This window comes from Grammomys surdaster, unplaced genomic scaffold (genome assembly GCF_004785775.1).
Source record: "Grammomys surdaster isolate TR1022 unplaced genomic scaffold, NIH_TR_1.0 170, whole genome shotgun sequence".
Classification (NCBI taxonomy): domain Eukaryota; kingdom Metazoa; phylum Chordata; class Mammalia; order Rodentia; family Muridae; genus Grammomys; species Grammomys surdaster.
In genome coordinates, this window is record NW_021604618.1 from 10054632 (window position 1) to 10070439 (window position 15808).

General features: G+C 38.0%; 2 protein-coding genes across 2 annotated transcripts in view; one reads left to right on the forward strand and one right to left on the reverse strand.

Moving 5' to 3' along the window:
* Positions 1-15808, reverse strand: part of Elp4 (elongator acetyltransferase complex subunit 4) — a 204556-nt gene that overhangs the window by 152684 nt on the left and 36064 nt on the right. The window contains exon 4 of the mRNA XM_028767104.1: positions 221-349. Coding sequence (XP_028622937.1) covers positions 221-349 — 129 coding nt within the window. The remainder of the gene's footprint in view (positions 1-220; positions 350-15808) is intronic.
* On the forward strand, positions 13320-14223 carry LOC114620933 (ubiquitin-conjugating enzyme E2 K). Its single transcript, XM_028767105.1, has one exon. The coding sequence runs from the start codon at positions 13420-13422 to the stop codon at positions 14020-14022; it is 603 nt and encodes a 200-aa protein (XP_028622938.1). The 5' UTR covers positions 13320-13419; the 3' UTR covers positions 14023-14223.

Genomic DNA, 15808 nt, shown 5'->3' on the forward strand with positions numbered 1-15808 from the left:
AGAGAGAGAGAGAGAGAGAGAGAGAGAGAGAGAGAGAGAGAGAGAGAATACCAAGTTATATACTTCTAATATACAATAGCACAGAATAATATTACCATTTCAAAAAGAAAAATTGGGCCAAAGCCACAAGACCTAAAACCTCGTAGGGCAAAGCAGAGATTATATAAAATGAAAAGAAATGCATTTGAGAATTTTAGAGGTAGTATGCATGCAGGCTTGCCTCCATCTTGGGTTGTAACTGGTACCGCCAGGCTATCTTCATGTTAACGTCAGGTTCTGGGGGTTTAGCACTATGTACATCTTCAAGCTCCTTTTTACCATTATCATCAAGTAGTGGGGCAGGGAGTTCCTAAGAAAACAGAATGAAAACAGAATGAAGACACATTATATGGCATCGATGTTAGCTATCACAATCTCTTGAACCATAATGACAGCAACGTTAGAATTTCCCAATGCATTTAGACATGAGTGCCTTGTAAAACTAACTTAAGCACAAACAGAATAATTTAGACATTTCTTTTTTTTCTTCCCTCCTTCCTTCCCTCCCTCCTGCCCTCTTTCTTTCCCTCTTTTCTTTCTGACAAGTGTTCTGTGGAGTCCAGGGTATACTTGAACATGATACAGGATGACTACAAACTTACCATTCTCCTGCTTTAATCCCTTAAGTACTAGGATGACTTATGTGCACCATCATGTCCAGTTTATGTGGTGCTGAGGGTTGATCCTAGAGTTTTGTGCATGCTGGAAAGCATTCTACCAAGTGAACTATAACCCTGGGCCTTAACATACCTAATTCTAAAACAGAAAAGGAGTATACAAAGTATAATGTCAGATATAAAGTTTAATGTTTTTTGCCATGAACTAGGATACGAAAATATCTGAATTTCTATATTCACAAAAATTAGCTGCTGATATTCTAGAAAGAAACAAAGTATATATATATATATATATATATATATATATATATATATATATATATATCAAAGTCTCAAGTCAGTACTTCGTGCTACATGTAATTATTGTTGTGTTTGCCATGAGGTAAAATAAAACACTGCATAATCTGTTTACTAGTTTGTAATTCTAGAATTCAAAAACTCATTTGCCAAGATAACAGATGAAGTAATGGTGGTTTGGAAGTGTCCTCTTTAGTTTCAGAGAGCTGCTAACTAAGGCCAGGCAGTGTATGGCAGGGATTCCTTGCATGAAGCTGAAGAAGTGAAGTCTGGGTTGCTGAGTAGACCCTAAGATGTTGGAAATACCAGTGCTGTGGGATATCTGACAAGGAGAGTTGCAAAAAGGGCATGGATATTTTGAAGGCAGCAATGCTGAAAGGGTAGAGTCATCTAAGCCCTTTGACATGGAACAAGAATCTAGAGGATCAGACTGACCTTCTGAGATTTAGTGTTGCTTTGGTCCAGTATTTCCTCACTATGTTTCCATGCCCCCTTTTTGGAATGGTAATGTATATTCTTTATCACTGTATGTAGGAAGTGTATAATTTTATTTTTAACAAACATTACAGTTAAGAGACTGTCTTGAGTCTCATGAGAGACTGTACTTTAAACAGTGTTGAGATTATTAAATATGGTGACTATTTTTATACTGTTACATAAACTATTTTATTTAAATAAAACCAGGACTGACCCTTTCCTACACGCACTCGCACATGCACTCTCACAATCATGTCCTCCTCATTTCTGTTCTTCCCAAACAGCCACCTAAACCCCACAGGTTCTCAATGTCACCATCCTGAGACCTGAAAATTTGGAGATCCCATTTGAGACACGGGAGCTCTTCTCCCAGCCCTGGGCAAGCACTGTCCTCACCCTCCTGGTGGGACAGGAGGTTGGCTCTTCCAAGGCACCCAGATCTGGTGTGGTTTCCCTTCACACAACCCAGGAACACCAGCACCCAGAGCTGACTTTTGAGGCTGGAACCCCTCAATTCAGGTCAGCTCCTCTCATACAAGAAAGGAGGTTTTACAATCATGCTAAATCGCTCTCCAAAGGTTCCTGGTATAGGTACCATCTGGGGTGAGGAAGAGCGATAAAGAGCAATTGAGCACCAAATTCCCTAATGCCACCCTGTAGGAGGGTGCCAAGCACCAGTTCAACCTCTACCAAGAAAAAGCAAGCCCAGCGCCACACACGGGGAAGGTGGGGATGACAAGGTCTCAGCCTTGAGAATCTCTCTACCCTCCAGCATAGGACTCACCAGGGACCCACTAGCACCTTGGCAATTGTAAGGGCTCAGCCCAACTGGAGACACACCACACAGACAGGGGCAATTTGGAGTTGGCCCAAAAGCCTGTGTTGATATTTAAAGTTGTACTAAAAGCATTTTGCCTTATGGGTCATGGCACTGTGGAGACCAGGGAGTGGATGTGGACCATGTTATTATGACCTCTAACCCTCTGGAAACATAAGTCAAAATAAACTGTTGGTAGTAGTGTTTTATCACAGCAACAGAAAAGTAACTACTATGCCTTTTGAATCGTGGGGCATTGCAACATAAAAAGGAAACAGTTACTTGTCAAAGACCATAAGTTCCTAAGAAAAGAAATCAAGAAAAAGGAGGAGGTAGCATAATCCCAGCTATACTGAAATTATCACAAATCTTCATTGCATTTGAAAAAGTAAAATAATGTACAAATAAATAATAGGTCCCATGATAATAAATACAAGAAATGGAGTAAGGTAAGAATGCAGAAGCTCTTGTTTAGTAACACTAGTTAAGCATGCCCTCTTTGATAAAAAACACACTGATACAAATAGGACAATTCTCTACACAATTCTACATGCAATTATTTTAGATTGTATACAAGGTACAGCTATAAACATTCATATATATGTGTGCAATAGAATATTACATATGCTATATGTATGTTCCATAGACATAGATATAATATATAATATGTAAATAATAAATATATGATATATACAATTAGTACAAATTACTGATGAGCAGAATAAGCACCAATACTCAAAAGATTCAGGACGTGAAGCATCAAGGAGCTTTAATTTGATTTTACTTTATTTTTTCATGTATAGAATTATGTATTTTATTTCTGGAGTGTAAAAGTAAAAATATTTAATTAAAATAATATAAAAACTAAAAATTTAAGGATTTATGTTTAGCTTGAAAAATCAATTTTTCTCCAGTTATATTTTAAACTTTCTTGTTTCTCAACTGATACTTTCTGTATCCAATGAAAAATCCTATATACCAATTAAAATACAATGGTGCTGAAGTTATATATAGTAGCATTTCAGAACTATTCATACAATCATCTAGAATAATGCTATTCAGTATGATTGCCTCCAGATATATATATATATATATATATATATATATATATATATATATATATAAATTTTAGTGAACCAAAAAACTAGTGCCTCAGCTGCACTACTCACATTTTAAGTGAGAGGTTGCAAATGACTATTCTGCTGGCCAGCAGCTCATAAAAAGTGCTATTTGCCAGGGCAGGTCTGGAAGCTAAAGGATAGACTTATTAAAGTTTAAGAATTTACTATGTAAATTATGAGGGGTGGATTTCACCCCTCCATCCCAGTCAATAAGTACCACTAAATAGCTGTATAAAAAACTAAGACAAGACATTTTTATTTTCAACTTTTTAAAGTGCATGTTTTCTAGTCTCCTTCACCTTACACTGATCTTAAAAACAATGGCTAAGGTGACAGCTGATGACCTTTCTCTGTGCTGAGGCCCTGCTTCCATGTCATTCTTTGCAACTCTACTGTTTTCCTGATCCTCCCAATTGTTTCATAGACAGTGTATACAATGTACGTTTTATAAGCTGTTTGACTCTCTTATGAAATGAAACAAATTAGGAACTTTATTCTCTTTCTTATCCTTTCCCTCCTCCTCCCCTTCTTTACATACATTATACAACATATTCATATAAATATATTTATCACTAAGTCGTCTAGGCTGCTCAGAATTGGTAAGCCTCCTGACTCAGTCTCCGGGGTGCTGGAATTACAGGTATACACCACTATGTCTGGCTTAAAATTATTTTCATAACACAATTTCATAGTATTTATCTATAAGCATTATAGATATCTTAAAGTTCTAAACAAATATTACCAACAAAAACCATTTGTAAAATATTTTTATAAATTTATGACTGTTATGAATAGTACTCCACTGTTCTTGTACTACCCAGAAATGAATTATCTGAATATATTGAGTATTCCCCTCTTATCTTCTTTTATATTTATGCATGTACGTGTGTATATGTAATCACACACATTAAAAAATTATAAAAATATACATTTGACAATTATGTATATTAAAAATATATTAGAATGTTCCATATGTTAACTTATAATATGATTTTCTCATATTATTTATCAAGCATAAGATTTTCAATGGCTTTAAAAATTTATAACACATTACTTAATCAAAATTCAATTCATTACTGTAGAGAGAATATCTTACATGTTGTATGGAAGCATCATCTGTCAATTAAAAAAACCTATGGTCTATGGCTTAGTCAGGAAATAGAAGTGGGACATCTGAGAGGCTGGGGTGGGGGGAGCGGGAGAATGAATGAGAGTTCTGGGACAGAGTCAGGTAGGAGAGCTACTTGGGAAGATTTGAGAAGGACACATGGTACTTAAGTACAAGTATCCAGCCATGTGGCAGAATGCAGAATAAAATAAATTTATCTTTAGATATGATCTAGTTAGAGAAGACTCTAGCTTTGTGGCCAAAGTATTTGTAAATATATTTTGAGTCTTAAGTCTTATTTCTGGGAGCATGGTTGGGAGGAAGAATGGGGACCTAACTTCTACACGTTACTCCTGTGTTGTGGACCTTTCTGTTGCTTGTGCTACAAGCATGGTTTTTCATACCATGCATCTGTGTCTTAAGTATTAACATCTCTATGAAATCTGTGAACAAAAATAATATAACAGTCCAGACTCTAGCTCTTGGCTTTACTAATCTCAGTGATTGGCTTCCTGACAAAAGAAACCAGTAATCTTAGCAAGCTAGGAGCACTGTGTGTGTGAAAACACAAGAAAATCTTTAAAAGAAACTGGCAAGACCCCAGCTCCTCCTATATGTCCCACTGCCAGGATGCTACTCCTCCCTACTGTGCAGGAGAAATGGAGGACAATCAGACAAACTCTGAAGTAGAAGAAAAGCAAAGAAATGAGATGAAATATTGAAAACCTTCAAAGGAAGGGTGATCCAACTTCCACTCCAACATGTACAAGAACACACACACACACCCTGCTAGGCTAAAGGAAGTCATTCTTACATAGAACAGGCAAGAGGTCTGGAGACTAGAAGACTGTTAGAGATATCACTATGTGAGCTTATAATAAGCCTTAAACGGACTAGTTCACAGGTTATGTGCTAAGATATCTCCAATTAGTTTTTCAATACTTTAACACTGAATGTGAATAGAGATAAATAATTAGATACTTGAACAAAACATCTGACATAGAATTCAAATACTAAGATAAATAAGAAAGAAGTGAAAATAATGCCAGGGGAAAATTAAAATCTCAAAAAGTTGCAAAAGGTTATATAATACTCTGTAAAAATAAAAGCATAATAATTCAATGAAAAAAAATCAGAAAAAACACCATTTATAGTGGTTAACATAAATGGCAGATCACACACACACACATACACACACACACACACACACACACACACACACACACACAATGATCAGAGCTAAAAGATCAACATGAGCTAATTTCTTCAAATATTCAAAAATGAAATAATGAATGGCAGGGGAAAACAGGAAAAAAATCAAAACAACAACAAAAGCAAACAAAAGCAAACAAACAAACCTCAGTAGTTAGCATGTTTCAAAATGTCAATATGATTGTGAGTACTCTAAATCACCAACACTTCAAATCCTAAGAAATGAGCAATGATAATTCACCTCATTCTGCATATGAAGATTAAAGTACAAACTTGATGAGGTCACAAAACAATAAACAGAATGTGATTTTGGGAGGTCTTGCTCTACGGTTGAATTCCTTTTTTTGCTTTTTTGTTTCTCCCCCATGTCAGAATTACAGATTTATTATCATTTATGAGTGCTCAAAACACTGATTAGTACAACTTCATGACAGGTGTGGTACATTTCTTAACTATTAAACTATACTGCTTCTTGAAGTTTTCCTACTAACGAATCCATTAAAGAAATTCTTACATGATGCTGGGTTTACAGGGATATGCAATATGTTGAGAAGATTAAATACTTATTGATAATTAAGATAAACTTAATTGAAAACAATTCTTTGGTATATATATTTTACCAGTTATTAAAGAGAAAAGCAAATCTGTATGCTGCATGTACTTGTGACACAATGAGTTAAACATCAACCAAATACCTGATACTGCAAGACAAAGAACATTTTCACCATCAGAGTTGGTCAACAATTTAATTATATAATTATCAATGCTGAGAAAGCTACTTCACATAAGTACTTAGTGCAAAACTCAATATATATAAACATATACATACATATGGAACATGGAGTTGAGAAATAGTATGCAATATGTGTACGTGTTCTTTCCATGTATTGTTTTAAGTATGACCCTCACTTTTTCTTTGCATGTTGCTTGCTGACACTAGGATGAATGTTACAATAATCACTATGGATGCATTATACAACCGTTGAGCAGCACATCCAACCTTACCATTACTTGTACATGTGAAACTCCAGCTTGTGATTCTTGCTATGCAAATATTATTTTTCAACATTTCAGCTGAGGGTCCATAAAAAGAACACTCAGGAAAAACTACCAATATCAGATTTTTTTCTTTCCTCTAAAACTGTGTTTTTCTCTGTGTAGCCCCTCCTGGCTATCCCTAGACTCGATCTGTAGACCAGGGTGGTCTTTAACTTAGAGATCTGTCTGCTTCTGTCTCCCAAGTGTTGGGTTTTGGATTTTTTTTTGTTTGTTTTTGTTTTTAAAGAAAGGTTTCACTGATACTTTTCTTGAGGAAATCAGCAAAGTATCTGGAATAACACTTCAAAGATCTATGCTTTAGATTAAAATTTGGGCACAAAAGTACCTTTTAAGAAGTAGGGTATTTCCCAGACCCTAAGTGTTAAGTGCTTGCCAAAGATCTATTTTATTTTTGGGAATAATCAGGGTTTGGATTTAGGTCTTCTGTCTTCTACCATTCTTTTCTGTAATATACTACCCTCCTGATTACTTTCCCAAATGAGTCTGTGACTGCCATCCCTATATGTTCAAGTTACTAGCGCCTAATATTTATAAGTCAAAATAGTTTAGCTGAATTTAAATGTATGTTTCCTAAAATAAAGTATGACATCATCAGGGAGAAAGGAGAGTATTGTGAAAAATATATGGCAAAAAAAAATAAAAACCCTGGATATCAGTGACTCTGAGTCAGAGGGATAGAAACCAGTAATATTCTGGGTAAGAAGCTTGCTGGGATGTTAATCTTTTCTCTTCTGACATGTGATTGCATTTAAAACAAGACTAGAAAATTATTTAGTATAAATTAAACAGAAATTGTAAATAAAGTGACAGGTTCTAGCCTAGTTTACTGGTACTGTTTTCTCTTTTCTTTGTAGTGGTATAGAAATCAAAGGTATACCCTCAGATTAACTGTATGTGAGATAAAAGCATATGAGCAGTGGATGAGCCAAGTCAACGGGATGTCTCTTTAGCATTGTATCAATCTGTAACATGTTATCTCACTTGGTCTGTCTGAAGGTACAGTATTACTAACCTGTGTGGCAAGGACATTTGATCACACTGTGACCCTGAGATTATATTGTGTATTAGAAAAAGCTATTTCTAGTTATGGTGTGGCTCTTCCACAGCACACACCTTTAATTCCTCTGGCTAGAATACAGACATGCCCTTAGTACACACCTTTAATTCTAAAAAATGAAGATAAAGTTAGTTTGCAGAAGAAAGCACCCATGTTTGAAAGTGATGTGGTAGGCAATTTGACTTAATCAGAAGAATATTTAACAGAATAAGATATGTCCAACTCTCACAAGAACAGAGAGAAAAAGAGAGGCTACTTAAGAGAGAGCAGTGCAGAGAGAGAGGAGAATACAGGGTAATTTAACCAGGACAGTTGTACAGAGAGAGGTTTCCGAGAGAGCAAGCTAGACACAGGTGAAGACAGAATGAGCCAGAGTATGAGAAGGAGCCAGAAGATTAGAACATATTGCCAAAGTTAGTTGAAGGCCAAGCAGAGCAATTCAGTCAGAAGCAATATGCCAGATTGAATCAGTCAGCTTGAAGAGAAGTTTGAGCCAGAACAGTTGAGTTGAAACCAGTCAGGCAGAGACCAGAAAGAACTAGGAAGGGGCGAGAGCTTATTCAGTAGCAAGTCACAGAGGCTGAGAACATTCTAGGCCTAGATTAGATTGCATCTACAATAGAAGCTTACAGGACCTGGCTTAAGTTAGCAGACAAAGGCAGTAAGTCTCTGAGTGAAGATTTATATCAGATGAATAAGAATTACTTTTACAAACTGGCCTAGTTGAAAGCTCCTCTAAGTCCACATACTCTAGTGTTGTTACTATGCTTTTAGGAAAAACATGAAACAAAATTAAAAAAAATTAATCAATTAACTTAACAAAAATTTAAGTATTGCTTTTGGCTGGGGCAGACACCTACCTGGTCTGTTCCCATGAAAACAACATATCCTGAGCCATCCTAGAGGAGCCACTGCACTCAGAGCAGTGGACACCTAGCTGGTCTGCTCCCGTGAAGACACCATATCCTGAGCTATCCCTAGAGGAACCACTGCACTCAGAGCAGCAAAGGAACCACTGCACTCAAAGCAGCAGGATTTCAGGATCCCAGAGGCAGCCTGTGTCCCAGAAGTTCTTCCACCCAGGAGCTCAGGATCACAGGATCACAGAGACATCTGGACTCTGAGGAGTTCTGACAAAAGCAAGATAACTGGAAAGACAGGCTCCAGTCAGAGACAGTGAGTACAGGTAGCACTAGAGTTAAAAAGATGGCAAAAGGCAAGTGCAAGAACATGACCAACAGAAACCCAAGTTACTTGGCATCATCGGAACCCAGATCTCCCACCATAGCAAGTCCTGGACACCCTATCACACCGGAAAAGCAGGATTCAGAATTAAAATCACTTCTCATGATGATGATAGAGGACTTTAAGAAGGATATAAATAACTCCCTTAAAGAAGTACAGGAGAACACAGGTAAACAGATAGAAGACCTTAAAGAGGAAACACAAAAATCCCTTAAAGAATTGCAAGAAAAAAACAACCAAACAGGTGAAGGAATTAAACAAAACCATCCAGGATCTAAAAATGGAAGTAGAAACAATAAAGAAATCTCAAAGGGAGACTACCCTGGAGATAGAAAACTTAAGAAAGAAATCAGGAGTCATAGATGCAAGCATAACCAACAGAATACAAGAGACAGAAGAGAGAATCTCAGGTGCAGAAGGTACCATGGAAAACACTGACACAAGTGTCAAAGATAATGCAAAATGCAAAAGGCTCCTAACCCAAAACATCCAGGAAATCCAGGACACAATGAGAAGACCAAACCTAAGGATAATAGGTATAGATGAGAATGAAGATTCCCAACTTAAAGGGACACTAAATATCTTTAACAAAATTATAGAGGAAAATTTTCCTAACTTAAAGAAATAGATGCCCATGAACATACAAGAAGCCTACAGAACTCCAAAGAGACTAGACCAAAAAAGAAATACTTCCTGTCACATAATAATCAAAACACCAAATGCACAAAACAAAGAAAAAAATACTAAAAGCAGTAAGGGAAACAGGCAAAGTAACATATAAATGCAGACCTATCAGAATTACACCAGACTTCTCACCAGAGACTATAAAAGCCAGAAGATACTGGAGTGACATCATATAGACACTAAGAGAACACAAATGTCAGCCCAGACTACTATACCAGCAAAACTCTCAATTACCATAGATGGAAAAACCAAGATATTCCATGACAAATCCAAATTTACACAATATCTTCCCACAAATCCAGCCCTACAAAGGACAATAGATGGAAAACTCCAACACAAGGAGGGAAACTACAACCTAGAAAAAGCAAGAAAGCAATCTTCCAACAAACCCAAAAGAAGATAGCTACACAAACATAATTCCACCTCTAATAACAAAAATAACAGGAAAAAAATCACTTTTCCTTAATATCTCTTAACATCAATGGACTCAATTCCCCAATAAAAAGATGTAGACTAACAGACTAGATACATAAACAGGACCTAGAATTTTTTTTTTAATAATTTATTTTTTCTCTAATCGTAATACATTCACACAGGAGTTATAAACACAGAAAGGCAGGATGTGGGGAAGGGAATGACACTGGAGTGTGGGTGTTCAAGGGGAATACAGATATCTTTCAGAACAGGGTATTGGCTGGGTGAAGGTTCAGGGGACAGATCACTATGACTCTGCCTATGATTTACTTGTCCTTATCTAAGTTGAGGACCCAGAATTTTGCTGCATACAGGAAACGCCCCTCAGTGACAAAGACAGACACTATCTCAGAGTAAAAGGCTGGAAAACAATTTTCCCTGAAGATGGAAAGATCTCCCATGCTCATGGATTGGCAGGATTAATATAGTAAAAATGGCCATCTTGCCAAAAGTAATCTACAGATTCAATGCAATCCCCATTAAAATCCCAACACAATTCTTCACAGAGAAAGAGAAATTCTCAAATTTATTTGGAATAACAAAAAACCCAGGATAGGAACACTATTCTCAACAATAAAAGAATTTCTGGGGGAATCACTATCCCTGACTTCAAACTGTACTACAGAGCAATAGTGGTAAAAACTACATGGTATTGGTACAGAGACAGGCAAGAAGATCAATGGAATAGAATGGAAGAGGCAGAAATAAACCCACACACTTATTGTCACTTGATCTTTGACAAAGGAGCTAAAATTAAAATTGTCCAGTGGAAAAAGGACATCATTTTCAACAAATGGTGCTGGTTCAACTGGAGGACAACATGTAGAAGAATGCAAATCGATTCATTCTTATCTCCTTGTAGAAAGCTCAAGTCTAAGTGAATAAAGGACCTTCACATAAAACCAGATACCCTGAAACTAATAGAAGAGAAGGTGGGGAAGACCCTCAAATACCGGGGCACAGGGGAAAAGTTCCGGAACAGAACATCAATGGCTTATGCTCTAAAATCAAGAATTGACAAATGAGACTTCATAAAATTGCAAAGCTTCTGTAAGGCAAAGGACACTGCCAATAGGACAAAACGGCAACCAACAGATTGGGAAAAGATCTTTACCAATCCCATGTCCAATAGAGGGCTAATATCCAATATATACAAAGAACTCAAGAAATTAGACTCCAGACAACCAAATAACCTTCTTTAAAAATGGGGTACAGAGCTAAACAAAGAATTCTCAACTGAGGAAACTCAAATGGCTGAGAAGCATCTAAAGAAATGTTCAGCGTGTTGTTGTAATTATTTAAAACTGGCCTCAGACTATCTATGCTGCAGCTTCTCTGCCTAGCCCAGGCCCCATGTTTCTCGGCCTGAGGCCATGTGTGCACTGCAGCTAGAACCGGCCTGCCAGAAACACCAGCCCTGCCACCCACTAGATGCCAGCGTGAGAGATGGCTCTACCAATCTTTCACGCTGTCTCCGCAAGGCAGGGCATTGCCCAGACCATTCCGCCATCCATGGGGGCTCAGTAAGAGAATGAGACTCTAATTCTTATAGATTAATCAAAGGCCTTATATATTAGGTAATGATTAATAACAAGATGCCCATACAAAGAGAGTTGTTTCCCAATTAGCTAACCTAATTATAAGTTTATAAGTTGTTCCCCACGAGTGCTCTCCATACCTGTGTGGTTCTCCATCCTCCTATATCTCTGCCCTCTCTAGCTCCTCCTCTTCCTTTTTTCTCTTCCTCTCTCAACTCCTCCTCTTCTTCTCCTTACTCCTCCCACCTTAGCTCCTCCTATATCAGCATCCTTAGTCATCAGGGAAATGCAAATCAAAACAACCCTGAGATTCCTCCTCACACCAGTCAGAATGGCTAAGATCAAAAACTCAGGTGATAGCAGATGCTGGCAAGGATCTGGAGAAAGAGGAACACTCCTCCATTGTTGGTGAGACTGCAAGACGGTGCAACCACTTTGGAAATCAGTCTGGCGGTTCCTCAGAAAATTGGACATAGCATTACCTGAGGATCCAGCTATACCACTCCTGGGCATATACCCAGAAGATGCTCCAACATATACCAAGGACATATGCTCCACTATGTTCATAGCAGCCTGATTTATAATAGCCAGAAGCTGGAAAGAACCCAGATGTCCTTCAACAGAGGAATGGATACAGAAAATGTGGTACATTTACACAATGGAGTGTTACTCAGCTATTAAAAACAGTGAGTTCAAGAAATTCTTAGGTAAATGGATGGGACTAGAAAATATCATCCTGAGTGAGGTAACCCAGACACAAAAGAACACACATGGTATTCACTCACTGATAAGTGGATATTAGCCCAAAAGCTTGAAATACCCAAGATTCAAATCATAGACCACATGAAGCTCATGAAGAAGGAAGACCAAGTGGGGGTGCTTCGGTCCTTCTTAGAAGGAGTAACAAAATACTCAAGGGAGTAAATATGGAGACCAAGTGTAGGAAAGAAACTGAAGGAGGGGCCGCCTGGAGACCATTGGGTATCCATCCCATGTGCAGTCACCAAAGGTAGAAACTAATGAGGATGCCAGGAAGTGTATGTTGACAGGAGCCTGATATAGCTGTCTCCTTAGAGGTCTGCCAGAGCCTAACATATACAGAGATGGATGCTCACAGCAAACCATTGAAGTGATCATGGGGTTCCCAATGGAGTAGTGATAGTGAAGACTGAAGGAGCTGAAAGGGTTTGTGGCCCCATGGGGAGAGCAACAATACCAACCAACCAGAGCTCCCAGGGTCTAAACCACCAGCCTGAGATCACATAGGGAGGGACCTATGACTCCAGCTGTATATGTAGGGGAGGATGGCCTTGTGGGCTTAGGTGGGAAGGGAGATCCTTGGACCAGTGAAGGCTGGATGCCCCAGTGTAGGGGAATTCGTGGTGGTGGTGGTGGGGTGGGCGTGAGCGTGTTGGTGGGGGCATATCCTCATAGAAGTAGAAGGGGGGATAGTATAGGGGGTTCCTGGGTAGGAGGGAAATAGGGAAAGGGGATCACATCTGAAATATAAATAAAATATCCAATTAAAAAAAAAAAAGAATAGGGCAGTGGCAGTGTTCGTGTGCTCGGGTCTGAATCACTGAGGGAGGAGGCGGTGGAGGAAGAGGTGGCAGCGGTGGCGGTGGTCGTAGCGGTGGCGGAGGCGGCGGGTACGAATCAGCTGCGGGCAGAGACATGGCCAACATCGCGGTGCAGCGAATCAAGCGGGAGTTCAAGGAGGTGCTGAAGAGCGAGGAGACGAGCAAAAATCAAATTAAAGTAGATCTTGTAGATGAGAATTTTACAGAATTAAGAGGAGAAATAGCAGGACCTCCAGACACACCGTATGAAGGTGGAAGATATCAACTAGAGATAAAAATACCAGAAACATATCCATTTAACCCCCCTAAGGTCCGGTTTATCACTAAAATATGGCACCCTAATATTAGTTCCGTCACAGGGGCTATTTGTTTGGATATCCTGAAAGATCAATGGGCAGCAGCAATGACTCTGCGCACGGTATTATTGTCATTGCAAGCACTGTTGGCAGCTGCAGAGCCGGATGACCCCCAGGATGCAGTAGTAGCGAATCAGTACAAACAAAATCCTGAAATGTTCAAGCAGACAGCTCGACTTTGGGCACACGTGTATGCTGGAGCACCAGTTTCTAGTCCAGAATACACCAAAAAAATAGAAAACCTCTGTGCTATGGGTTTTGATAGGAACGCAGTAATAGTGGCCTTGTCTTCAAAATCATGGGATGTAGAGACTGCAACAGAACTGCTTCTGAGTAACTGAGGCACAGGAGCTGCCGCCAGCGACGCTCGCCTCTTCCCAAGGAGCATCAGCACCTGTTATTTTTAGGATTCTGCATAAATTTCTTTTAAACTGGCATTCTTGCCTAATGATGTTATCTAGGCACCATTGGAGACTGCAAAAAAAAAAAAAAATTCCCTGCTCTGTAAATAAAGCTAATTAAACGTCTGTGTAAATTAAAAAAAAAAAAAAAGAATAACCAGTATTATAGTTTTTAAGACTTGTGAAACACATCCCTAGACTATAAATTGAATTCCAAACCATCAAATTATATTATAAATCTAAAGAAAGGAAACTCATTGTATCTTAAGTATCTGCTTGATTTCAATATTTATAAATTGGCTTCTGTCTCCAGTATTACAATGAAAGTAGGTATGGAGAAATCTGCTTGTAATCCCAGTTTTTTGAGGTGGAACAGGAAATAAAAAAGGCAAAAATCATTCTCAGGGATGATTTGGAGGCCATAATGAACTACATGTTTTTGTCTCAATAATGAAATAAAGTGAAAATTTAAATATAAATTTAGGGCTTCAAGAAGTGCTTTAGACTTTAGAAAACAATTCCTTGATTGTTCACATTAAATTTAGACATCTGGAATACTATATATTAAAAGCCAAAATGACTTGTATATCTCCCATCAGACTAAGAAATAAAGAAGAAATAAAATCTAAGCTAGGATTCTAAATAAATTTCAGCCTCTGTATAATAAACATCACAGGCAACTAAGTCTGCTGCTGACAACATTCTTGTGTCCGGATAGAAACATTAGCTTTCCTGTGTGCTCCTGTCAAAGTAGCAGGTCTCCCAGGAGCCAGGAGTGCAGGCCTCTCCTTCACAGTTCTGCTTTCCACTTGCCCTTTCACTTCCTTACTGGAAAGCCAATCTCATGCCATCTTTAAAAGCTGGCTACAAATGTAGGTCACTGGCAGCAGTGCTGCACTCTTCCACATTTTCTTAGTTCTTAGTCTTTAATTTGCTAAGCTTGGCCGCCAGGGGAGGGCCTGGAATTCTAAATAAGTTCTTACAGTAGCCAGGGGCTGGAGCAGAGTCACACCAGGGGTCAAACAACACAATTCTAGCTCAACAGAATCAGAGTATTAAACACTAAAACGCATATAGATGGATGATATGTGGGAAGAAATAAAATGCCAACCAGGATGTGGAAGAAACCTTATAATTTTGAGCTCTACCTGCAAAGCAATGTCTAGTTTCTGTAAAGTTGACATGCTCAAATTAGGTAACAGTTTTAAGCAAATGCAATAAATAATATAGAAGACATAAAATGCATGAGGAAATAGTATTAATAAGGTATTGAACATATGATACAAAGGCTAGATATAATTTATAATTATTTGGATGGTAATTTGCTAACATTTTGAATCACTGCGATAAACGTTTCTGATAAGTATGATATAACTGAACAAAGGTATATTGGACTCATTTATTTTTTTACATCTTTTAGCCATTTTTTGGCAGAATAACAACACCTGGGTCTAAGATATTTTGTATTCTTTCCATTCAGTCCTGCAGTGTAATGAGCAGAACACTGACCCTTCGTGTTGTCACACTTTCACCGTATCTTCTCAGTCATATAACAAACAGCTGGTAAATAGAGACTTAAACATCTGAACACCAAAAGAAAACTGCAATAAATCGAATGCTACATACATGTTTGGCAAAAATACTTCTCTCATTAATTCTTAAATAACTAGTATATCTCATTTCAATTTATACCAAAGAATCAAATAAAGTAGATTTATGATAAAAT

Excerpts from the sequence above, each read along its gene's own strand:
- LOC114620933 (XM_028767105.1), top strand. The coding sequence starts at position 13,420 with ATGGCCAACATCGCGGTGCAGCGAATCAAGCGGGAGTTCAAGGAGGTG.